General features: G+C 41.9%; 1 protein-coding gene across 2 annotated transcripts; it reads left to right on the top strand.

Annotated features, from left to right (window-relative positions):
• On the top strand, nucleotides 1–24,153 carry GHRH (growth hormone releasing hormone). Of its 2 annotated transcripts, none has more exons than XM_077257621.1 (6): nucleotides 1–76; nucleotides 10,004–10,084; nucleotides 16,299–16,418; nucleotides 16,504–16,608; nucleotides 16,683–16,772; nucleotides 23,926–24,153. In XM_077257621.1, exons 2-6 carry the CDS (start codon nucleotides 10,008–10,010, stop codon nucleotides 23,966–23,968), a joined length of 435 nt encoding a protein of 144 aa, XP_077113736.1. In that variant the 5' UTR covers nucleotides 1–76; nucleotides 10,004–10,007; the 3' UTR covers nucleotides 23,969–24,153. The 2 variants fall into 2 exon arrangements, with proteins under 2 accessions (XP_077113736.1, XP_077113735.1); XM_077257620.1 differs by lacking the exon at nucleotides 1–76 and adding an exon at nucleotides 8,915–9,045.
• Nucleotides 24,154–27,404: the final 3,251 nt, after the last annotated feature.

Genomic DNA, 27,404 nt, shown 5'->3' with positions numbered 1-27,404 from the left:
CAGTGAGACTTTGCGGGGACTTCTTGCTGAGAGATTAGCTTCACACGGCGTCTTCTAATTCTCACAGTCCTCACAGGTAACATGAGACTGTCTTTAATCATCTCCTGGAGCCAATCATTGGTTGAGCCTTTCCCATTCTGGCTATTCTTCCATCCATTCGAATGGTAGTCTTCCATTTTCTTCCACGTCTCTTTGGTTTGGCTTGGAGATCATTTTAGCTGAACAGACCATCGTTGCCTGCATTTTTTTTAATAAGTTTTACCCTTAACAATCAACTTTTTAATCAAAGTACGCTGTTCTTCTGAACAATGTCTCGAACGACCCATATTTCGCAGGCTTTCAAGGAGAAATGCATGTTCAACATTTCTTGGCTTCACCCTTAACCCCTTTCTGACCTCAGACGGGATAGTACATCCAAGGTCAGAACCCCCGCTTTGATGCGGGTTCCAGCGGTGAGCCTGCATCAAAGCAGGGACATGTCAGCTCTTTTGAACAGCTGACATGTGCCCACAATAGCGGCGGGGGAATCGCAATCCATCCGCCGCTATTAACTAGTTAAATGCCGCTGACAGCGGCATTTAACTAGCGCTTCCGGCCATCGAGCCGGAAATGAGCGCATCGCTGACCCCCGTCACGTGATCGAGGGTCAGTGATGCGTCGGCATGACAACCAGAGGTCTATTGAAGACCTCTGTTTGTTGATGCCGGATTGCTGTGAGCGCCACCCTGTGGTCGGCTCTCATAGCAATGCAGTAAATCCACTACATAGGAGCAATCTGAACATCGCTCCTATGTAGCAGAGCCGATCGAGTTGTGCCAGCTTCTAGCCTCCCATGGAGGCTATTGAAGCATGGCAAAAGTAAAAAAAAATGTTTTTAAAAAATATGAAAAAAAAAATATATAAAAGTTTAAATCACCCCCCTTCACCCCATTCAAAATAAAACAAAAAAAAAAGTCAAACCTACACGTATTTGGTATCGCCGAGTTCAGAATCGCCCGATCTATCAACAAAAAAAAGGATTAATCTGATCGTTAAACGGCGTAGTGAGAAAAAAATTTGAAACGCCAGAATTACTTTTTTTGGTCGCCGCGACATTGCATTAAAATGCAATAACGGGCGATCAAAAGAACGTATCTGCACCAAAATGGCATCATTAAAAACATCAGCTCGGCACACAAAAAATAAGTCCTCACCCAACCCCAGATCACATTGAGACGCTACCGGTATCGGAAAATTGCGCAATTTTTTTTTTTTTTTACCAAAGTTTGGATTTTTTTTTACCACTTAGATAAAAAATAACCTAGACATGTTAGGTGTCTATGAACTCGTAATCATAATATCAGGTCAGTTTTAGCATATAATGAACCTTGCAAAAAAGCCAAACAAAAAACAAGTGTGGGATTGCACTTTTTTGCAATTTCACCGCACTTTGGATTTTTTTTCCCGTTTTCTAGTACAAAACATGAAAAAACGAATGGTGTCGTTCAAAAGTACAACTTGTCCCGCAAAAAATAAGCCCTCACATGGCCATGTTGACGGACAAATTAAAAAGTTATGGCTCTGGGAAGGAGGGAAGCGAAAAACAAAAATGCAAACTGAAAAAAGCTGGGGTCATGAAGGGATTAAAGGGCACCTGTCCCCCCCCAGGCGTTTGTAACTAAAAGAGCCACCTTGTGCAGCACTAATGCTGCATTCTGACAAGGTGGCTCTTTTAGTTATTGTTCGTTGCACTGCAGAAATAATCGCTTTTGAATTTGGTCCCTCATACCTTCAAATCGTCCGGGAGGCAGGTCTTTCCCCCCTCATCCAGACACAACACAGCCATCAGTCTGCGAGAAGGGAGCTGCCTCCTTGGCGTTATTCAGTTTTTCAGGCGCCTGCGCGGTCATATTCTGCCTTGGGCAAGCGCAGTTCGCGCTGCCTGACAACTGACATCACTTGATGTCTTGTTTACTGCGCCTGCGTGCACGTGCGGCCCGAGATCCCGCGCACGCAGGTGCAGTAAGCAAGACATCACTTGATGTCAGTTGTCGGGCAGCGCATGCCCAAGGCAGAAAATGACCGCGCAGACGCCTGGACAACTGAATAACGCCGAGGAGGCGGTGCCCTTCTCGCAGAGTGACGGCTGTGAGGGGGAAAAGACCTGCCTCCCAGACGATTTGAAGGTATGAGGGACCAAATTCAAAAGCGATTATTTCTGCAGTGCAACGAACAATAACTGAAAGAGTCACCTTGTCAGAATGCAGCATTAGTGCTGCACGAGGTGGCTCTTTTAGTTACAAACGCCTGGGGGGGGACAGGTGCCCTTTAAATAAAGGCCACCTGATTCACACCTGTTTCCTCACAGAATGATTGACCTCACTAGTTGATGATTGACCTCACTAATTGAACTCCATACTGCTATTATATTGAACCCACCCTCTTTTAATTAATTATTCTAATCCACAGACTCAAAAACATGCAGATCATGAATGCCGAGTCTGTTGGTTTTCTTAGAATCTACTGCACCAACTGGTAAATTGTTTGACATGTGGTAATGCAATTTATACCAAAAACAGTGATTAATCTGGTTAATAATATTGGACTGCTATTATGTTGAACACAACTGTATGGATGCATTGCTGAGTGGTGGAATGAGGCATGGCACGGTGACGTCATGCCACAGCTCAGCAGTGCATCAAGATGTAGCTGAGTTGGGCTCTTTTGGACAAATGGACTATGTGCGGACAGGTGAGGAATGCTGGGCTTTTTATAATTGAAAATAATAAATTGGTAAAAAAGGGTCAAGGAGTTTTTATTTTAAATAAAGGACTTAACTCTGTGTGTGTTTCTTAACTTACACTTACGGGGTTAGAAATGGGGGTGTCTTATAGATGACTCTCTGTTACTAACCCATAGGATTGATGTCAATGGCCATAAAACAGCTGACATCAACCCCAAAACCTATTACCCTACTTGCCATCGCAACAGGGCAAGTGGGAAGAGTTGTGCACTTCTAATGGATCCGCCTTTTCTGGGGTGGCTGTGGGCTGCTACTTTTAAGCTGGGGAGAGCCAACATCCATGGCCTTTTCCAAGTCTGAGAATACCAGCCCCCAGCTGTCTGGTTTACCTGGCTGGTTATCAAAAATGAGTGGGACCTCATGCTTTTTTTAAATTATTAAAATAATTTAAAATAAACAAAGTGAGGACCCCTCTACTGTTGATAATCAGGCTGTGATGGGGCCGGAAGTGCCTATACAGTCAAAGCTTGTTGATTGGCTGCTCTGCAGTTTTTCAACAAACTTTGTTCGGGCTGCCGAACTGAACAATAACACAGACTCCCAGGAGAAGTCCGTTCATGGACACTAGGTGTTCGGTACGGACCTTGAACTTTACTGTTCGGGTTCACCCATCCCTCCTAGTGATATTTTTTTAATTATTTTTTTCTTCCCTCATTTAATTTGTATCTATGCCTTTTGAGGATTACTGTACATCTGATTTTAAATTTATATTAATTTATAAGTGAATACACAAGTTCTGGTATTCTTTTCTTATTTTCTATCTTTTGTCTTAGGATTTAGGATTATTCACTCGATTGTCTAAATCTTGTTTGTTGAGATCCCCAATTCCTTCCTGACATGGCTATTTTCTGTTTTTGCATTTTCTTTTTTTCCTCTTCTTCCAAGAGCTATAACTGTTTTATTTCTCTGTTGACATAGCTATATGATGGCTTGTTTTTGTGCACAAGTTGTATTTTTGAATGGCATCATTCTTTTTATCTTGGAATGTACTCGAAAGAAAAAAATACTGTGAAAAAGAGCACAATTTTACAATAGTTTTTATTTATTATATCGTAAAATTATATGTTCACTTTATGGTTAAAAACTGCTCTGGTATAATGATTCTCCAGGTCAGTACCATTACGAAAATGCCAAACATACATAGTTTTGTGGTTTGTTTGTTTTTTATTTAAATGGCAAAAAATACGACTGTACATATGTGTATTTTCCTTATATTTCTTTAATTTTAATGGGGTTAAAAGGGGGACGATTTGATTTATTTTTTTATGTTTTTAAAAACGTTTTTCCTACTTTTGTTGGGACTTGAACCTGCGATCATTCAATCGCTTGTACTATGTACAGCAATACCACAGTACTGCTGTATATATTGACAGCTGATATTACATATATAATAATGATATCAGCAAGTGAGGAAAGATACATGCACATATCAGAGCCTCCTGATGATCCGAATAGGTGAAACGCGTTGAGGAGTGTCTGGACATCACATGCGATGAGTATCTTTCCTCACTTGCTGATATCATTATTATATATGTAATACCAGCTGTCAATCAGGGCTGTGTGTTATGTGACATTAAATCTGTCTTATTTATATGACATGGCTACCAGTTTGGAGCCTATCATTTGATGTGTCCTTAATGACATTAGCTGTCTTATAGGGTCTCCAAGAGTGAGCCGTCGCTGAGTGGGGGCACCATATCCGCTGAAAAGTATGGTGCCAACCCCCACAGCTAGGCAGGATTGTGTATCAGCAGGGAACAGTATAGTGAGGCTTTATATGTTATATGTTTTCAAGCACTTTTGCACTTTTGTCTTCTGTGTCTTTCACCCTGTCACAGTCATTTAGTAATTAATATCTATTAGCCAACATCATTTAATGGCAATCCCTATATCCTTCTATTTTTTCCTGTGATGTACAAATGGTGGCCCAAATGAGACACTAGTCTAGGGTGCACCTAGGAGATTTAGGGACAGCCGCCGAGGAGCTGGAGCGCCAATCTCGTACTATATGTTAGGGTGCCAACCTCCGCAGACAGGCAGTGCTCATTAGTGACCTGTGTCTGGTCAGTGTAACACTGCAGAGTTGCATCTGCCCAGATGACGGCTGCGTGAACAAGGGATGGCGAGTCTTCAACCGCAGCGTGGTAACACTGCTGGCTTACGGGAGGGCCCTATGACTGTGTCGCCGATGCCGGCTCCTGGGGATTTCGGCTTCAATTCCTCCTGTCAACATCGTCACTGCAAACGTATTCTCTGCGGCTGGAACGGGACGATATCCTCTGTTATCCGGTGCAGTCACTATGACATATGGCCTCACGGATAGTGTTGGATGGAGATGCAACACGTCTTCCCTCTTCCAGCTCCCACCCTCTTCTCTCTCAAGATGGCCACCAATCAGCACCTTCCTATGATGCACCTCCTCTTAGTTGCTTGCACCGCCCCCCAGTCTGGGGCTCCGTTTGCTGCTGTTAAAATGCAGTTCAAACCAGTAGAATAGAGTCCATTTCACATATCTATATATGTATCTTTGTCCTGTACACAAGTTCCAGCAAAAGTCATAGAGGAGTTACAGGGGAAACAGTGACACCCTGTGGCCTGTTAACCCCTTAATGACCGCCGATACGCCTTTTAACGGTGGCAGTTAAGGGTACTTATTCCTCAGAGCCGCTTTTTTAATGGTGCTGAGAAATAAGTGTATAGCGCCCACCAGCGTCAGAACATGATTCGGGTCTGTTTTACCATCTCTAGACTTGTGATTGCCATTATTCACCAAATAATGGCGATTGAAAAACAAAGTCTGATTTTCAATTAATTTCTCTCTCCATTGATCTAGCATACCAGAGGAGAGAGAAATGCCTTCCCCCAAGTTCTCCTGGTACCTTTGCCATCCCCTGACTCTCCTGCTCTGTCCCCCGGCCCTCTGCATCATCTTTTTAGAAGAAAATGACAGGCGCATGCGCAGTGCGTTGACAGAGATCCTAACCCTAGACCCTATCACAGTGATCAAAATAAAAAAAAATAGTAAATCAAACCCCCCTTTGTCACCCCACTGGGGCTAGGGTTAGATGTGGGGCTAGGGTTAGGGTTGTGTTGGGGTTATGGTTGTGTTGGGGTTACGGTTGTGGTGTTGGGGTTAGGGTTGTGTTGGGGTTATTGTTGTGGTTAGGATTGGGATTAGGGGTGTGTTGGGTTTAGGGCTTTGTTAGGGTTGGAGATAGAATTGGGGGTCTCCACTGTTTAGGCACATCAGGGGGTCTCCAAACGTGACATAGTGCCTGCCATTGATTCCAGCCAATTTTGCGTTCAAAAAGTCAAACGTACCCCCTCCCTTCTGAGCCCTGCCGTGTGCCCACAGTGGCTTCCCCCATGTACGGGGTATCAGCATACTCAGGAGAAATTGCACAACACATTTTGTGTCCATTTGCTCCTGATACCCTTGTGAATATAAAAAAAAGTTTGGGTCTAAAGTACATTTTCCCCCAAAGTCATTTGAGGTGGTCCCTAAAAATAAATGGTTTTGTCAATTTTTATGGAAATATGAGAAATCACTGGCCAACTTTTAACCCTTATAACAAAAAAAAATTACGTTTCCAAAATTGTGCTGATGTAAAGTAGACATGTGGGAAATGTTATGTATTAACTATTTTGTGTGACATGACTCTCTGATTTAATTAAAATTTTGAAAATGTTTGCCAAATTTCTTTTTTTTTCATAAATAAGCACAAGTCATATGAAGGAAATTTTACCAGTAAGACGAAGTACGATATGTCACAAAAAAACATTCTCAGAATCAGTGGAATCCGTTGAAGCGTTCCAGAGCTATAACCTCATAAAATGACAGTGGTCAGAATTGTAAAAATTGTCTCTCTCACTAAAGGGTTCATACTGCAGGTAACTATTGTTCTCAATGTCCATATAAAGTCATGGCTGAAAGTGTTGGCAACCTTGAAATTGTTCCAGAAAATGAAGAATTTCTTCCAGAAAATTATTTCAATTACATGTTTTGTTATACATGTTTTATTTCCTTTGTGTATTGGAACAACACAAAAAAAGCAGAGGAAAAAAGGCAAATTGGACCTAATTTCACACAAAGTCCCAAAAATGGGCTGGACAAAAGTGTTTGCACCTCAACTCAATATTTGGTTGGACATGCTTTGGAGTAAATAACTGCAATCAATCGCTTCCTATAACCATCAGCATGCTTCTTACACCTTTCAACTGAAATTTGTGACCACTGTTCATTTGCAAACTACTCCAGGTTGCTCATATTTGAAGGGTGCCTTCTCCCAAAAGCAATTTTAAGATCTTTCCACAGGTGTTCAATGGAATTTAGATCCGGGCTCATTGCTCTCCACTTCAGAACCCTGCAGCGCTTTGTTTCAATCCATTTCTGGATGATTCCTGAAGTGTGTTTGGGGTCATTATCCCAGCTTTCTGACACTGACACTACATTACGACCCAAAATCCTTTGGTAGTCTTCAGATTTCATGATGCCTTGCACACAGTCAAGGCAACCAGTGCCAGAGGCAGCAAAAAAAAACCAAAAAAACATCTTTGAGCTTCCACCATATTTGACTGTAAGTACTGTGTTCTTTTCTTTGTAGGCATTACGTTTTCGGTAAACAGCAGAATGATGTGCTTTACCAAAAATCTCTATATTGGTCTCATCAGTCCACAAGACGCTTTCCCAGAAGGATTTTGGCTTTTTCACATACATTTTGGCAAACTGCAGTCTAGTCTTTTCTGTCTCTGTGTCAGCAGTGGGGTCCTACTGGATCTCCTTTCATAGCATTTCATTTTATTCACATAACAACTAATAGTTTGCGCTGACACTGATGCACCCTGAGCCTGCAGGACAGGCTTGAATTTCTTTGGAACCTGATAGGGGCTGCTTATCCACCATCCAGACTATCCTGCGTTGCAACCTTTCATCAATTTTTCTCTGCCATCCACGTCCAGAGAGATTAGCTACAGTGCCATGGGTTGTAAACTTCTTGATTATGTTGTGCACCATAGAGCAATGGAACATCAAGATCTCTGGAAATGGACTTGTAAACTTGAGATTTTGGTTCTCAAGTCTTCAGACACTTCTCTATTCCTCTTTCTGTTCTCCATGCTTAGTGTGGCACACACAATGCAAAGATTGTCAACTTCTCCCATTTCTATCTGGTTTCAGATGTGATTTTCATATTGCCCATGCTTGTTACTTGCCACAGGAGAGTTTAAACGAGCATCACATGCTTGAAACAAAGTTGTTCACCCACATTTTTAAAAAGGTGCCAACAATTTAGTCGGCCCATTAAATTTGCCTTTTTTCCTCTGTTTTTGTTGTGTTGTTCCCACAAAGGAAATAAACATGTGTATAAAAAAACATGTTTGCAAATTGCCTCTTCAGAGAGAAAAAGGACTTGAACTTTATAGCGCCACCTGTTGTAAGCAGCGATCCTACAAGGGTTGCCTTTAACAAGTCTTGCAATATGACTTAGGATAAAACCCAAATCAGAATCTCAATTTGCATGTGTAATTGTATCATGTGTAATTGTAATATTTTTCTGGGAGAAATACTTAATTTTTTTGAACATTTTCAAGGGTGCCAACGCTTTCGGCCATAACTATACATGGCTATTGAAACAGAACCGCAGCTGGTAACAACTGATTGGTGGGAGTTCCAGGTGTCAGATCCCCTCTGATGTGATATTGACCTATCCTGAGGACAGACACTGCCTTCTCTATAGCACTTTACAGTAGGTAAAGCTGAGAGTAAGTTCACTGCACTTACTGTCCATAGATTGGAAACAAATTTGTTGCATTTCTCCATATCACTGCTGTGGATAAATGTAAGGGCTCACACCATATGTGTATTGTACTCAGATTTTACATTGGCAAAGCTATACTTAATGCAATTGTGCAAAGTAAAGGGAAAAGTATTTTTACCTTGTTCGCAAATGTAACATATGACATAATGACGATGAGTCTCTGTCTCTGGGTATTGATCACGATAAACTGCATCTTCACCTTTCACAGTAACGTCTCATGTGACCGAGGTTTGTGCAAGTGGATAATAACACTATAGACGTCATCCCCCTCTGTTTGATATTCCTCTTCTATGCACCCCATTCTCCTCCTACCGGGGGACTCTGGGTATATAAGAATGTGGATTTAACTTACAGTAGATATAGTCAAGCACATCTGCTGCGGTGAATAACTAAGCAGCCAAAGTACCCAGAGAATAAGAAAAAGAGGAAATCACTGCTGCTGAGAATGTAAGTAACATTTCAGATGTCACTTACTATGGCATTATTTGAAGCTCCAACCTTACGATACATGGCATACATCACTTACCTAAGGTCTGGTCTCTGGTCATCTAGATTATATTTGCAAAGTAAATTAGGACTCCATAATCCTTATCAGATATGGGAGGAATGGGGAATGTATGAAAGTATCACTTTTGGCTCAAATGTGAATGCATTGTAGGGATACGATGAAGAACATTAAACATGTCATTTTCGATCCAGATTAATGAATCTGTACTAATTCGGGATCTCCACCATAAATGCTCTAAAGGGTGGCATTTAATTTTAAGTCCAGTGAAGCTTTACTTTTATCTCCGTTGTCATCCATTAAGTCCCTGACCTGATGATCTACACTTAAAGGATCATTAAATCTATTTTCCATCATATCTCTGTATTCTAGTGTCATGTAAAGCAATTGTCTCCCAATTGTCTTACACATATTTACATATGTCAGTTTATTACTAGAAAATCCAGAAACACTGTCATTTCTCGTGAATTCAACGTTATCTCACATATCTCCAACCCTGAGATCCCCCTGATGATATTAACAGTCATATATCTGAATGCTGACAATTTCAGGTTTCAGACAGAATTGTAACCATCCGAGAAAGAAAGAGTGCACAAGGTATTAAATGGAGATTTCAGTGTGAACGTGACATCCATGGTTACAGATAAGACCCTGGTGTCTTCAGATATATTTAATGGCAAGACAGGGGTTAACAATGGTGCTAATTTTGAGACCATTTCTCACTCAAGTTTGTGCCAACAGGCTATAGCATTTCACTTTATCGTTCCCATTCCATGAACACATAGCTTGTTTATATCACTCACACAATATTAGTCACTAGATCGGAGCTTTTGCAATTATTTGGTAATTATTCCAACAATCTCTTCGAGAGTCTCCCACACATGTGCTTTTGTTTCTCAGGGTGATGCACAGATTCCTGTATCTTGTGTTGCTGCAATTTGGGTTTTACGTTCACTGCTATTTGATGCATCCAAACTACAGGTAGGTAATTACCAGTCATTGGGAACTGATATCACTGCCGTGACTTTCTCCAAATGGATATATCTTCTCAATCTTGTGTCTGAGATCATGAAATTTTAAGGCTGGATCAGATGTTTCACTGCCCGTGGTGTGGTAGGAGAAAACCATAATTATCTGCTTAACTGCTAATTCTGATTGACAAGGCGTATAATAGGTATTTACAGACTACGTTTATTCATAGCTAGTCTTATCCTCACCTGTGACAAAAGTTCAGTTACTGCCTTATTCCTCATTACTAAATACCTGCCTAACACAGAGTTGTTGGCACGCCTGCAAAATTGTCAATTCACTTCATAGTGCACAAAAAGCATTTAATCCTAAAGAAAAACAACACACACCCATAGAGCAATGACCATGCTGATAATAAATAAAAAAAACCACTATACTAAACACCAATATTACACCTATATAGTGGTAGATACTAGTTCTGCAGACCACATACACTAACGAGCCGAAGAGTAACAATATTTTGAAGTTTTGACTATCAGTCTCCATCTCTCCATCCACTACTGCTTTGATCATGAGACTACCATTATTTTATAGACAATCATCTTGGCTGTATCATACATAAATCTGACTTGCATATAATTAGTTATGCAGATTCTTGTCATGTCACTGCATTGTTACTGTTTTGCTCTTGGCGGTGGAAAAATCTTTTTCTTCCAGTATACTATAAAATACAACCTGTTCCCACATTCCCTAATAGCTCAGTATGTTATTAAGTTGTTTCCTAAGCATAAGGTCATTGGTTCAAATCGAGGAGCAGCCATGAAGATTTCCCAAGAAAAGAGAAACGGCATCATCCATCTCATTGACAGCGGTCTCTTGGCCAAGAAAATTGTCAAACTGCATCATGTGAGTGCCATGACAGTTGGAAGAATATGAAATTAAGTCTGTCCATCCATTCAGAGGCCAAAAGGTGGACATCCAGGCAAAATATTGGAGTCAACAGATCAGCTCATAATAAGGTCTACCAGTTCTGGCATGACAAAAACAGCAGTGGAGGTGGCTCAAATGCTACGCAATAGTGAGATCACAGATATCCATGCAAGGACCATGCAACGCCCATTACACAAGTCTGAAGAAGCCTCAAGTTCAATATTGTCATAAGCGTCTGCTCGGGTTTGCAAATAAGTACGAAAAGTGGACAGTAGAAGATTGGAAACCAGTGATTTTGAGTGATGAGACAAAAGTCAATAGACTAGGCTCTAATAGGTGCAAATGGGTCTAGAAGAAACAAGGGAAAAAGGAGCCAACAGATCAAAATTGAAGGAACTGTCAAGCTCGGTGTAAGAAGCCTAAATACATGGGGTTGTTTCATGGCCAAAGGCATTGGATACTTTACCAGGATTGATGGTGATCTCAATGCTGAGCTATATGTGAGTATCCTACAAGAATGATTACTTCGTACACTCAAGTACTATGGGTACGAAAAGGATGACATAGTGTTCCAGCAGGACAATGACCTGAAGCATTCATCAAGATTAGCAAAGAAATTGTTCAGTGACAATGCAGTTGAGGTGCTGGAGTGGCTCCCACAGTCCCCAAAACTTAACACAATCAAACACTTGTGGGTAGAATTGAAGAAAAAGCTGTATACTCATTTGGGTCGACCAGTATGCACCAACTTTAACAATGTATGGATAAGATTTGGGATCAAATTTCGGTTGACACATGTATGAATCTTATCGAGAGCATGCCTAGAAGGATTCAGTCAATATTGAAAGCCAATGGTGGATTAACAAAATAATACAAATAAAAATGTAGATTTTTAGGAGCAAAACAGTAACAATACTGTGACGTGACAAGACTCTGCATAATTAATCATATGCTAAATAGTTGCAAGTCGAATTTATGTATGAGATAGACAAGATAATTGTCTATAAACTTATGGCTTTTAACGTTTGAAACAGTAGTGGATGGTGAGATATGGAGCCTAAGAGTCAAAAGTTCAAAATATTGTTACCCTTTTGTTCATCAGTATAAAACGTTACCGTACAGTTAAATTCACTGACTCACAGTTGACTTTTCACCTATCTCATTGTTTCCACCTGGCCCAGACCACTATGGCAACTTCTTCCAGCTACAACTTGTCTGCACAGCTTGCAATATATACACATTTGACTTCTCACATTTTCAGCACCCTTTCCTCCAGTTCCAATTTATGCAAACTTGCTTGCTAGTCTGCTAATGCCACTCCAATATTGTGCCTTCTGCTGCCCCATTTGCCCTATTACTGCATAAGCTGTTTTATGAAGTACCCTAAATACCATACATCATTACTAATACCTAGCCTAAAAAAATGCTACATAGACAGCAGCTCAGCACAATAATGTCAGAGATAGTGGCAAATATATTGTGCCCCAGACAGCAATAGTGCACAAAAAAATAAAAGTGTTAAATAAAAGTAGTCGTCTTAGTGCTCCAAACAGTTTTAGGCCTCATTCACACATCATTATTTTGCAGCAATGTTTGTAAGCTAAAGCCAGAAGTAGAACTTACAGAGAAAAACTATAATTGAAAATTTGACACCTGTTCTGTGCTTTGGAGACACTCCTGGTTTTGGCATACAAATTCTGATGTAATACTGATCAAAACTACTGTGTGTGAATAAAGCCTTAGTGCCCCACATAGTAAGACTAATTACCATTGAACCCCTTACAAAGTATTAATGACCCCTATGTGCATCCAAGAAAGTAATAATTCATCTATTTTTGTCCCCTTAGAAAGTAACAATGCCCAAATTCCCAAATTTCCCCTTATAAAGTAAAGATAAAATTCCCCAAGTGCCCCTTGTAAAGTAGTAATGACTCTTGAGAGCTGTTATGTCACTTAAGCTTCCCATAACAAGTAAAATTGTCCTGTTACTGACCCCCAAATATTAATACCCTAAGTGCCCCGTGTCATATAATAATGCTTTCTGAGTGCCTCCTTCCACAAAAAGGAATAATGCCACAAACGGCTGCTTCATAAGGTTTATTGCACCAGGGATATTTTTTTACTTAACTAACAATCCCTTCTACCTGACCAGCCAAGTTCTCTCCTGCACAGCTAATTCCTAAGCACAGGTGGAGAAGGGCAGCACTAGCTGCGTCAGAATACTGAAGTCCTGTGTGTGTCTCCACAGATCTGTACTCCATAGGTCACTTAAGAATGCAACCTGCAAAACAGCGGCTGCAGAGGGGCACTGAGAGGGACCCTGAGAGTGTGACGGCTGGGGGGAACCCATGATTTCCTGCTCTACCATTGCTTTTATCTTTATTGGTGTCAGCTGACCCTTGTCACTCCCAATACCTTCACTTCTGTCATCACTCATAGTGCAATCACCCCTTTAATCTCCGTAGACCACTACGGAGGCAAGATATTATCTTGTCACGGGGATGAGAAATTTTTAAGTTGCCATGATTTATCTGAATTTGGAGTGGAACATTTATGTGGACCCTGGCAAAGTGTTTGTGGCTCCTGCGTTTGCAAAAGTATCCACACCACCTTGGCATTTTTTTTAATTTTGCTACCTCACAATCTGGAATTTCATAGTTTTTTTTTAGAGTTTTCATCAGTTCATGTAAATAACATGACTACAACTGCAAACATTTGGTTTTCTTTTTATTGTGATAAAACCACAAATAGGAAAAAATAACTATTCACCACCCTAAAGTCAGTACTTTTTAGAGCCTCCCTTTTCTGCAATTACGGCTGCAAGTCTTTTTAGATGAGTCTCTATGAACTTTTCACATCTTGCCACTGGAATTTTTGCCCATTCCTCAAGGCAAAACTGCTCCAGTTCCTTCAAGTTAGATAGTTTCTTCTGCTGAACAGCAATCTTCAAGTCTTTCCACAGATTCTCAATTGGATTAAAGTCTGGGCTTTGTCTAGGCCACATTTACACGTTTCCACTTATACCATTCAAGTGTTGCTTTAGCAGTATGTTGCATTGTCATGAACCTCCATCTCAGCCTCAAGTCACTGACTGACTGAAACAGGTTTTGGTTAAGAAAATCCCTGTAGTTCGCAACACACATCAATAGTCATATACAGTATATGCCAGAATCATCCTGGGACCATTATGAATTATCCATGAATCATAGAACTATCCACATATTTGGCCCCCTGAGGAACCGAAGGATGGGGAAACGTGTTGAGGCAGAGGCACTATCAACTTATGTTAAGTTCCCTATTTTATTATGAGCAATTATTGCAATAATTTGGGCTATTCTGGTTATCCAGCTATATAGAGGACTGTTTATCTATACAATTTAGGGCATATTACTATATTTTTTGCTGAGGGCTGTCTCTATATTCATCGGTTATACATTATTATTAAGCTGGGGACTATTTTGGATGCTACATAATTATCTATAATCTTTATCTTATATCTTTTTCCCATACTTACCTGTCTATCGTAACATAAGGGAAAAAACAAGCTAGCTTTAGTGGCTAGATTAGATTTATGGGAGAGATGGAAACATTTATACCATTGTTCTCTTGTAAAGGATTGATGGAGCCTACTTTCCCATGCCTTAAAATAAGAGTGGAGTGTACCCGGATCACTATTTAATAGAAGCTTATAGATATCGGAGACTGCATGCGCAGGATTAGTGGGAGCCGTACATAGGGATTCAAATGAAGAAAGGGGCGCACCCATTCTAATGAATTACCGGCTTTTCCAAGGAGATCAGTGTGTAAAAATCAGACAGCACTCGCATGGTCCAAGTGCTTTGCGATTTTTTCCTCGCACCCATTGACTTCTATTGTGGGATTACAATCACAGCATGCTGCGACTTTTTTCCAGTCCGATCGTGATCTAATCCGACCTGGAAAAAAAACGCAGATGAACACACAATGATAGAATAACATTCGTCCAATTTCATCACAAGTGGGAATGAGCACTTACGATGATAGCAGAACATATGGGTCAAAGGTGAACCAGAATTATTTTATTACAGCTGTACAATTCTCCAGGATCTGTATTTGATGGCACTTTGAGCTAAGTGCATCCTCATGACACAGGTCAAAGTGTCCTCACCTGGACCCTTTATTCTTTTCTGAACATTGTCTACTCCTCTCCTTTCATCATATGTGCTGAACTTCAGAAAGGGCAAACCAATCAAATATTATTATGTTAAGTTCTGGCTACTTACTCATCATATCACTGAACAGAAGCATTTCCATTGAGCAGGAATAGGAAATATAGATGTGGCTCAACCAGGGCAGTAGGTGAAGGTATCTCTCTGGTGTAGCTTGGTATCTGTAGTACTTTGATGTATATACACTATAGGACCAGGGGCCCGTCCGCTCTCCTTTTATCTCCACTATGAAGAACACTTAACTCTCCGCATATCTGGAAATGTATCAGTAATGAACAGAGTTTAGAAACAACGCAGTTTTTGAAGAACACTACCAAAACAAGGACAATGAAGCTAACAGGTTCTTCCATTGCAAAATGCTTATGGTGGAAGTAGTGGTTTATTCCAGCTGCCTAAAGCCTCATTTAGATGTCTGTTTTTCACCTGTGTATTCTATCCATGGTTTATACGGATAAAACACTTACCCTTTATAGTTTATGGGGCTGTTCATATGTTTGTGTTTTTTTATGGACCGTTTTTTAGTTGCATCAGAGATGAAAATCTCCCCTACAACTTTGGGTGGCCATGAAAAATCATGAAAAGCACACATATTGCATCATGTTCATGATTAACACTGTAATGAATAGGAGCAGGGTTTGAATCATTTTATTTACCATACGTGAACATCGCTGATGGTAAAACCTGACACATGGACCAGACACTGATGACCATTTTTTGCATACGGGAAAAATCACGGACATCTGAATGAGTCCAGAGAACTGTCCCTTCTCTATTAACTCCTGTGTGATGGTAGGAAAGCAATAACTATAAAGGAGAAAAAAAGGATAGAATGTAAACAAAATCAAACAATATAAAATACTTGAAAATAAAATATTAATAAATGCAAATCAAATAAAGAATAGCTTATAATAGAAGCTATTATAAATCATGCCGTATGTAAGTACATTTTCCTGGAAGGTTGATAATATTGTACATGGGAAAGAATATGTGGTTTCAATAGTAAAGGTCCTCCCATTAATGAAAGTTGATAATCTTTTACTAATGACCTTACTCTACACAACAATAACCCTTTTATATTCGCTCTGCAGTTATGAGCAGACATCTAAATCCAGCAGAAATGTAAATCTCCCAGTACTGAAGAGAAGCCCCATGCAAGACTGGTCCCTGAATGAGGCGCAAGGATTTGTTCGAGGTCTTTCAGAGAAAAGGTGAATTAATTGAGCCACTGACAATGTGAATGTATGTGCTACATCTCATGCACTTTATATATGTACTTTGTTGTTCCACCCATAGAATGGAGAGACACGTAGATGCAATATTCACTAACACCTACAGAAAATTCCTGGGACAGATTTCAGCCAGAAGATACCTACAGAACATGATGGGAAAGCGACTAGGGTAGGTATAATAGGCTAGAAGTTCAGAATATCTGTTCAATGGCAAGGATTTCTAATATTGTTCCCAATCTATAGACAGGATGACTTAGGAGCACTATACCCAACTGATAGCGAGATAGGTCAGAGGACCCTGAGGGATACACTTGCATCAGTGCTGACGAGCCTGTAAGTACTTACCATTGTATTATCTATAATCACATAAGTGATTAAAGTTGAATAACTGTATTGTTTGTTTTCAGGATCTCTGATTGCTATCCATACATTTTCAGGGAACATTCTAGTGTAAATCTACAGGATAAAAGCCTGTTCTGATCATGTTCAACAAAGGCTATGTTCAATAATAATAATACTAATAATAATCTTTATTTACATAGCGCCAACGTATTCTGCAGCGCTTTACAGTTTAACAGTTCTTACACAACAGTCATAAGTCACAACGTTAACAGTAATACAATAATTCAAGCAAAATAAAACAACCCTGCTCGTGAGAGCTTACAATCTACAATGAGGTGGGGGAGATACAAAGTACATGTGCTTATTTACAATGATGGTCCAGCCATCTTGAGGGAGTCGGGGATAGATAAAGGCCGCATGAGCTGGTCACCAAGCAGCATTTGTGGTGCTGTTGGGTGCGATGGAGTTTGATGGAGGGTTATTCTCAGATAGTGAATGGGCTGCACACACACACTTACACATAAAATGACTTTGATTAAGGAAAGTGATAGGCCGCTCTGAACAAATGTGTTTTCAGGGAGTGCCTAAAACTGTGCAAGTTGTGGATAGTCCTAATTTCTTGGGGTAGAGCATTCCAGAGGATTGGCGCAACGCGGGAGAAGACTTGGAGCCAGGAGTGGGAGGTACGGATAAGTGCAGAGGTTAGTCGAATGTCATTTGCAGAGCGTAATGATCGGGTAGGCCGATAAACAAAAATGAGGGAGGAGATGTAGGGGGGTGTTGCACTGTGGAGAGCTTTGTGGGTGAGAACAAGCAGTTTGAATTGGATCCTATAATTAATGGGCAGCCAGTGCAACGAGTGGCGAAGAGCGGATGCGTCCGAGTACCGATTAGTCAGATGGATGACCCTGGCTGCTGCATTAAGGACGGACTGGAGAGGGGAAAGTCGAGTAAGGGGGAGGCCAATTAATAGAGCATTACAATAGTCCAGGTGGGTGTGGATCAAGGCGACAGTAAGGGTTTTTGTTGTTTCCATGGTGAGAAAAGGACGGATTCTAGAGATGTTCTTTAGGTGTAAGTGGCAAGAGATTGTATATGGGAGGTGAAGGAAAGATTCGTGTCAAAACATAACACCCAGACAGCGCGTCTTCTGCCGGGGCGTTATTGTGGTGCCACCTACTGAGAGGGAGATGTCAGATTTAGGGAGGTTAGTAGATTGTGGGAGCAGAAGAAGTTCAGTTTTGAAGAGGTTAAGTTTCAGATAGAGAGCGGACATGATGTTGGAGACAGCAGACAGACAGTCACTGACGTTCTGTAGTACAGTAGGAGTAAGGTCAGAGGATGACGTGTATAGTTGTGTGTCCTCAGCATAAAGATGGTACTGAAAGCCAAATCTGCTGATGGTCTGTTCAATTGGGGCCATGTAGAGAGACAAGAGAAGGGGGCCAATGACTGATCCCTGAGGGACACCAACAGTGAGAGGAAGAGGAGATGAAGTGGAGCGAGCGAGCGATGCACTGAAGGATAGGATAGGAAGAGAACCAGGAGAGAGCAATGTCCTTAATGCCTTTTGACTGGAGCATAGAGATTAGGAGATGGTGGTCAACAGTGTCGAAAGCTGCAGAGAGGTTGAGAAGAATGAGCAGAGTGGTCACCGGTACATTTTGTTGTCAGAAGGTCATTGGTCAGTTTGATAAGTGCAGTTTCTGTTGAATGTAGGGGGATGGAAGCCGGACTGTGAAGGATCTAAGAGGGAGTGAGTGGAGAGGTAAGGTAACAGGTAAGGCAGGAGTAGACCAGGTGCTCCAAGAGTTTAGAGATGAAAGGGAGATTGGAGACAGGTCTGTAGTTATTTGTGCAAGATGGGACGAGAGAGAGTTGTTTTAATAATGGAGTAATGATAGAGTGTTTGAAGGAGGAGGGGAAAATTCCAGAAGAGAGGGAAAGTTTAAAGATTGTAGCTAGGTGGGTAGTGATGACTGGAGAGAGAGACTGGAGGAGCTGTGAGGGAATGGGGTCGGTAGTGCATGTAGTCGGATGAGAAGAAGAGTGGAGTCTGGAGACTTCTTCTGTGATGGGATCAAATGTGGAGAGTGAGCCAGGAGAAATGCAGGGAGGGATGGGAGTCACAGCACTTGGTGGCTGGGAACGGATTTCCTGATGGATATTATCTATTTTCTCTATAAAGTAGGAGGCCAGGCCATCAGCACACATGTCTGTGATAGGGGCCTGTGCTTTTGCACTGAGGAAGGAGTGAAAGGTGTCAAAAAGTTATAAGTCCTTAACTTAAATTTGTAATATCTGAAGCCTTCTGGTGTGTGAGTTTTCCTCCATAGGCGTTCAGCACTCCTAGAGCATTGCTGGAGAAATCGATGATGTGATATTTGTGATGTGAGCCAGGGCTGTTTAACTCTGTGTTTGGAGGTGCTGAGGGTGAGGGGCACTACTTGGTAAAGGGTGCTTCTGAGGATGTCATTGTAGTGGTGTACAGCCAGATCAGGAAAGGAAAAAGAGGGGACTGGGGACAGTGATGAGTGTAGGGAGTCTATGAGTGAATGAGTGTTAATGGCTTGTAAACTTCTGCAAGTGCGGTAGGTAGGAGTTTGCTGGGGTGGGTGAGGATTTGTGAAGGAGGGGATATTGTGGTCGGAAAGGGGAAGGGGTGAGTTATCTAGGTAGGAGACTGAACAGAGCCAGACAAAGACTAGGTCAAGGGTGTTACCGTCTTTGTGTGTCTCAGAGGTTGAGAGCTGTGAGAGGCCGAGAGAAGTGGTTAGTGTTAGAAGCTGGTATGCAGATGTGTAAGTGGGGCTGTTAATGGGAATGTTGAATTCTCCCAATATGAGGGTTGGTAGTTCTGATGACATGAAGTGCAGCAGCCAGACAGAGAAATGGTCAAGGAAGTGGGTGGGTGAGCCTGGGGAACGGTATATGACCGCAACTCTGAGAGAGAGAGGAGACGGAACACCCTGATGGTGTGAACCTCGAAAGAAGGGAATGAGAGTGATGGAATGGGGGGGATGACCTGGAAAGTGGAAAGTGCATTGTGGGGACAAGAGTATGCCTACTCCACCACCAAGTCTGTTTGTGGGTCTAGGGGAATGGGAGAATTGTAAGCCACCATGGGAAATGGCAGCAGGGGAGACAGCATCAGAATCCTGAATCCAGGTTTCAGTGAGGGCCAACAGATTAAGAGAGTTATTCAGAAAGTAATTGGGCAGGAAAGGAAGCTTATTGCATACAGACAGTGGATTCCAGAGGGCACAATTAAAAGAGGGAGATGAAGGAGTACAACTAAAATTAATAAGGTTAGCAAGGTTTCGATGTGAGGTAGGGTAGGGGTTGAGGTTGAAGGATGGTGGACCTGGTTTGGGAGAGATATTCCCTGAAATGAGTAGAAATCTATATATATAAGAGGCATCATGATTACTCGCTAATCCTGCCCCCTGCACTGTAGCTCCGCCCCCACCACATCACACACAATCCCGCCCCCACCCCATTGCCACACACAATCCCACCCCCACCACATTACCCAATCCGCACCACATCACCACACACAATCCCGCCCGCCCACCACATCACCACACATAATCCCGCCCCCCACCACATCACCGCACATAATCCCGCCCCAACACATCACCGCACATAATCCTGCCCCCAACACATCACCACACATAATCCCGCCCCCCCACCCCATTACCACACATAATCCCGCCCCCCCACCCCATTACCACACATAATCCCGCCACCCCATTACCACACATAATCCCGCCCCCCACCACATCACCACACACAATCCCGCCCGCCCACCACATCACCACACACAATCCCGCCCTCCCACCACATCACCACACATAATCCCGCACCCCCACCACATCACACTCACTAATTCCGCCCCCTGCACAGTAGCTCCACCCCCAACACATCACCGCACAGTAGCTCTGCCCCCACCACATCACCACACATAATCCCGCCCCCCACCCCATCACCACACACAATCCCGCCCCCACATTACCACACACAATGCCGCCCCCCCACCACATTACCACACACAATCCCGCCCCCCCACCACCACATTACCACACACAATTCCGCCCCCACCACATTACTGCACATAATCCCGCCCCCCACCACATCACCACACATAATCCCACCCCCCACCACTTCACCACACATAATCCTGCCCCCCTCCACATCACCACACATAATCCCGCCCCCCCACCACATCACCACATAATCCCCCACCACATCACCACACATAATCCCGCCCCCCACCACATCACCACACATAATCCCGCCCCCACCACATCACCACACATAATCCTGCCCCCCACCACATCACCACACATATTCCCGCCCCCACCACATTACCACACATAATCCCGCCCCCACCCCATTGCCACATAATCCCACCCCCCACCACATTACCACACATAATCCCGCCCCCCCACCACATTACCACACACAATCCCCCACATTACCACACACAATCCCGCCCCCCACCACATTACCACAGATAATCCCGCCCCCCACCACATTACCACACATAATCCCGCCCCCCACCACATTACCAGATAATCCCGCCCCCACCACATTACCACAGATAATCCCGCCCCCCACCACATTACCACACATAATTCCGCCCCCCACCACGTAAGCGCTATTGAATGTTGTTATTATTTACTTTAGTTTAATCACTAGCAGCGTTAATTAGATAGTAATGAGCGTGCCGAGGGTTAGCTGGCTGGAAACAGCTAGTAGAAAGATAAAGAGCAAATAGTTATTGGAATTGTAAGAAGTTTTTTTCCGCAATGAGTTTGGGCAAGATGGGCTGAGTTTTTTCTGGAAGGTGAGAAGTACATGGGAGCTGTACATGGGAGAGGGAAGTATAGAGGGGCTGATGTGTATGAGTCATGATGGAGGGGGGATAGGGCGGTGAATACGGATGGCAAGGGCGCACAGGAGGATAGAAATAGAGCACATGGCTAGAAGGGAGAGCAAAGTGTGGGTTACCTGTCTCCTGACTAACTGCCATGGATTAACTGCTTCTTCTAGATGCTTAGCTACTGGGATGTGTGCATGCACCCCACGCACCTCTTAGAATGCTTCTAAATTTATAGGGCACAGTACAGAGTCAGGTGAGAGGGATTGTGGGAGCTGGTTTGAGATACATTAGCAGCTGCTCAACACACCAGGGGGTAGATACATGATTAAAGACTTTAGGCTTGGCTCCATCTCTATGCTATAACACCTTTCACCAGATAATATCTACAGTGACCCTAACCATGGATATACAACAGTGAGTATTGAGTACAATGCAACAGATGAATTATAGCAAAGATTCAGCAAGTGGTGTTAAGTACCATTAAAATTGTTGCAGGTTGACAATGCAGTACATGTTCACACATTGTTTATTAACTACGTTCAATGCGTGACCTGAACATTTCCATAGAGTCCAATTCGCTTTTTTTTGTTATACGCTGAATCAGTATGCAATGGCATTGAGTAGTAGACTATGGTAATCTATGCCGAGTGATACAGTACAAATCTATATTACTGTAGAACAGGAGCCCTTTCACATAAGGTACTGCTTTTCTGTATGAATTGGTAAAATGAAATGTATACCTCTTAAGAAAGGCTCCAACTTGATGTGAGTGGAGCCTAAGATGGCTGCATTGCTCATAATAATAATAATAATAATAATAAATAAATAAGTATAACATGTGACTAAGGGCTCATTCAGATGTCAGTGATTTTTCATCAGTATTTGTATGCCCAAACCAGGAGCATCTCCAAAACCGAGAACAGGTGTTAATCTTTCAATTATAGTTTTTCTCTGTAAGTTCCACTCCTGATTTTGGCAGACAGATACTGATGAAAAATAAATTGAAGTCTGAATGAGGCCTAAGAATTAATCAGGGGAATTAGATCAGGGGTCCACGTTCTAAAGAGGCTCATACTGCTGGACTTGCCTGATCAGCTGATTGCAATGGTGTCTTAGGCCAATCCCTGCTTTAAATTATTTTGATATTCTCTAAGGGGCTGTGTTCACACTTTACGGGCAAAAACCCCACATCCCAATGCCGCTACGGTCTTTTCACAGTCTCTTACAAATACTTGCAAAAAATAAACTTGGATATGCTCACCCTCCAGAGGTCCAGTGCTGCTTCTCCGCTTCTCTGCCACGATTCACATCTTTGTTGATTTCCTGTAGTAGAGGTGAAGTCACGACTACAGAGCACAACCGCTGATCACCAGTTCGCTCATCACTAGTGTGCACCTGTTAATGAGTTTAGGTGCATCCTTGTCTTAACATCGGCCAAAAAGTTCCAATATACAGCAGCCAATAGGGGGCCTACATTTGGGCTATAATTTATGACCACTTCTGGTATAAAGTATAGTGAATTTGTCAGGCTCGCAGGCCGTGTGCTTTCTCACCAAGCCCTGCCCAATTTTCAAATAATTGGTAAGAGGGTCCGAGAACAGAAAAGATTAAGGCTACTTTCACACATCAGGTTTTTTGCATCAAGCACAATCCGGCGAATGTTGGAAAAAACGAATGCGGAGCAGATTGTGAAAAACTGATGCAACGGATCCGTTTTTTCTACGGATCCGACTAGCATATACAGATAATTGGATAAAAAAATTTGGAGCATGCTCATTTTAAAAAGCCGGAATCCGGCATTTTCCGGGTCTGGCACTTTCCGGCTCCCATAGGCTTCCATTCTAGCAAACAGCCGGAAGTGCCGGATCTGGCGCTTCCGGCTTTTTCACCGGAGACAAAAAATGTTGCTATGGACGTCTTTTCCAGAAATCAGAAAAGGCAGATTTGCTGGATCCGGAGAAAACCGGATGAAATGCAATGTCATCCGGCACTAATGCAAGTTTATGAGAAAAAAAACAGGTCCGGCGGCAACATTCGCCAGATCCGGATAAATTTCAAAAAAACGGATTGAGCCTGACAGCGAAAACCTGATGTGTGAAAGTAGACTAAGGAAAGATGGCACGGTAGTGATATGTGTACAACAATTAATGTGTGGACCTGAAGAGAGTCTTTCTAGAGAATCCCCTCTGCAAAAAATCTCATGGTAAATGTTGTGATTAATGTATAATAAATGGTATTTGTAACTTGTCCTATCAACAGAAAAAAACCTGAATGGGGAGCAGATGAGCCTCAGCCATTATAACGGTCAGTGTGGATTGTGTTCCTTCAGCACTACGGTCCGTCTAAGAAGATAACGGTCATTAACGTGGCAGAATCTTATACAGTGCTTGTCTGAAGCAAGTATTACGCTTCCTGTGCAGCTCTCATCCTCCACTTTTTCCACAGGGTTTCATGTGTAAATTAATTTATTTGTTAAATAAAAGAAAATGCTTTATGAAAATGTCTGACTTGATGCCTCCATGATTTTAAGACGTATAAGGTTTTTAAATGGATAGATAGATAGGGAATAGATAATAGATAAATAAATAGATATGGAATAGATAGATGATAGATAGATAAATATGTGATAGATAGATAGATAGATAGATAGATAGATAGATAGATAGATAGATAGATAGATACAAGTGCTTCTCTCAAAATTAGAATATCATCAAAAAGTTAATTTTAGTTCTTCAATACAAAAAGTTAAACTCGTATATTATATAGAGCCATTACAAACAGAGTGATCTATTTCAAGTGTTTATTTCTGTTAATGTTGATGATTATGGCTTACAACCAATTAATACCCAAAAGTCATTATCTCAGTAAATTAGAATACTTTATAACACCAGCTTGAAAAATGATTTTAAAATCTGAAATGTTGTCCTACTGAAATGTATGTTCAGTAAATGCACTCAATACTTGGTCGGGGCTCCTTTTGCATCAATGCGGCGTGGCATGGAGGCGATCAGCCTGTGGCACTGCTGAGGTGTTATGGAAGCCCAGGTTGCTTTGATAGCAGCATTCAGCTTATCTGCATTGTTGGGTCTGGTGTCTCATGTTCCTCTTGACAATGCCTCATCTATGGGGTTACGGTCAGACAAGTTTGCTGGCCAATAAAGCACAGTGATACTGTTGTTCTTAACCAGGTATTGATGCTTTTGGCAGTGTGGACAGGTGCCAAGTCCTGCTGGAGAATGAAATTTCATTCTCCAAAAAGCTTGTCGGCATAGGGAAGCATGAAATGCTCTAAAATTTCCTGGTAGACGGCTGTACTGATTTTGGTCTTGATAAAACACAGTGGACCTACACCAACAGATGACATCGCTCCCCAAACCATCCTTGATTGTGGAATCTTCACACTAGACCTCAAGCAGCTTGGATTGTGGCCTCTCCACTCTTCCTCCAGACTCTGGGACCTTGATTTCCAAATGAAATGCAAAATTTACTTTCCTTGTGGAGTGCGTCAGTGACTGCTGTTGTGAATTCTGCTCTTGGGCTCCCTCCGGTGGTTATAAGTGGTAGCGCTGCTGTCTTTGGATCGCTGCATTCATCAGGTGTGTTCACTTATTGCAATTCTGACTGGGCTATTTGGTCTTGCTTGACCCTTTAGTCAGTGCCAGTTGTCCATTGTTCCTGGAGGATTCACATCCCTGCCTGGTCTCTCCTGCTTTGCTGTTCATTTCAACAAAGATAAGTTCTGGCTTTGTTTTTTGCAGTCCACATGCTGTGTGCTTTTTTGTTCAGTTCTTTTCCATGTTTTTGTCTTGTCCAGCTTGGTCTGCATAAGGATTTGTTCAGCCAAGCTGGTATCTCTGGAGATGCAGATATACCCTCCATATCTTTAGTTAGATGTGGAGATTTTGTATTTTCTGTGGTGGATATTTTCTAGTGTTTTAATACTGACCGCATAGTACTCTGTCCTATCCTTTCTATTTAGCTAGAGTGGCCTCCTTTGCTAAATCCTGATTTCAGTCTGCGTATGTTATTTCCCTCTCCTCTCACAGTCAATATTTGTGGGGGGCTGTCTATCCTTTGGGGATTTTCTCTGAGGCAAGATAGTTTTCCCTTTTCTATCTCTAGGGGTATTTAGTCCTCCGGCTGTGTCGAGATGTCTAGGGAGTGTTAGGTACATTCCACGGCTACTTCTAGTTGCGGTGTTAAGTTCTGGGTCTGCGCTCAGTACAGGTACCACCTTCTCCAGAGTACGTCTCATGCTGCTCCTAGGCCACCAGATCATAACAGTCTGCCTTCTGGACATCTGTCAAGTCAGCAGTTTTCCCCATGATTGTGGAGCCTACTGAAAGAGCCTAAGGGACCTTGTTAAACGCTTAAGAAGCCTTTGCTGGTGTTTTTTGTTAATTATTCTAATTTACTGAGATAATGGCTTTTGAGTTTTCATTGGCTGTAAGCCATAATCATCAACATTAACAGAAATAAACACTTGAATTAGATCACTCTGTTTGTAATGACTCTATATAATATACGAGTTTCACTTTTTGTATTGAAGAACTGAAAAAAATTAACTTTTTGATATTCTAATTTTGTGAGAAGCACTTGTAGATATTTTTGTGGTTAAAAAAAGAAACTTTGTAAAAGAAAAATATAGTTTGTGCTGCCATTTTTCGAGACCCATAACTTTTTAATTTTCCAGTCACTAGTCCTGCATGAGGGCTTGTTTTTGGGGTTCTTACCTGATGCTTTTCTTGCTAGCATTATAGGGAACACACAAGGTTTCAACGCTTTTTATTTGCATTTCTGTAGGGAAACACAGCAATTGAAAAACGGGAATGCTGGCACTTCATTTTATTTTTATTTTTAGTATTTAATGTATAGTTTAAGCAATTCAATATTTTGAAGGATTGGACTTTTTCGGAATGCGGCAATACCAGATATACAGTATTTATTTTTTAACCTGGAAAAAGGGGAGTGATTTTGTTTATTAGGGTTTTTATTTATTATTTTTTTTATATTTTTAAAACTTTTTCTATTTAATTACTTTTTAGTCTTGTTATGGTTTTTGAACCTGTGATCATTTGATTGTTTCTATTGTATTGCAGTATACAGTGAAATTAACGTTTTACTATGAAGCCTTGCCACTGGCTGCCATAAGCTGAACTTCATAAGAGGACTAACATGGTAGCCCTCTGCTACCATAGTTGCTCTTTTGCAGCCCAGATTGTATTGTGTGTGTTAGGGTGGGCAAATAGATTACGGCATCCAATTGACTAAAAGCAGTTATCAGAGATGCTACTGTCAAGAGCAGATGCAATCTGCATAGGACAGCCGGCATCTGCTGGGTATGATGTACACTTCATGCACCTATATGATTTCACAAAGACACAGGCAGCATGAAGCAGAGACTGGCTTCTTCGTTACAGACATGTACGTTTCAGAAATAAACAGATATGGTCGAGGACACGGTGACTTGTCGAAAATGCATGTCCCCATCAGCTTTTCCCTTCCCAGTTAGCTAGACTAAAAGGTATCTACTTATACAGAGAAATCGACATCTGTTAGTGTAGCCTGGGGATTGCGAACCTTTGGCCCGAGGGCCATTTATGGCCCGCAATATCAGTTACTTCAGCATCCTTGCAGATTACTGGGAACCGCAATGCTTGGGCCACCCTTTAATTCTTCCTTAGGCTGATATTACTGAATGCTGTAATACACTCAGTGCTGGATTACGTCCTAACACT

Source organism: Ranitomeya variabilis, chromosome 4, assembly GCF_051348905.1.
Source record: "Ranitomeya variabilis isolate aRanVar5 chromosome 4, aRanVar5.hap1, whole genome shotgun sequence".
In the NCBI taxonomy this organism is placed as follows: domain Eukaryota; kingdom Metazoa; phylum Chordata; class Amphibia; order Anura; family Dendrobatidae; genus Ranitomeya; species Ranitomeya variabilis.
This window is presented reverse-complemented; position numbering and strand designations above follow the sequence as displayed.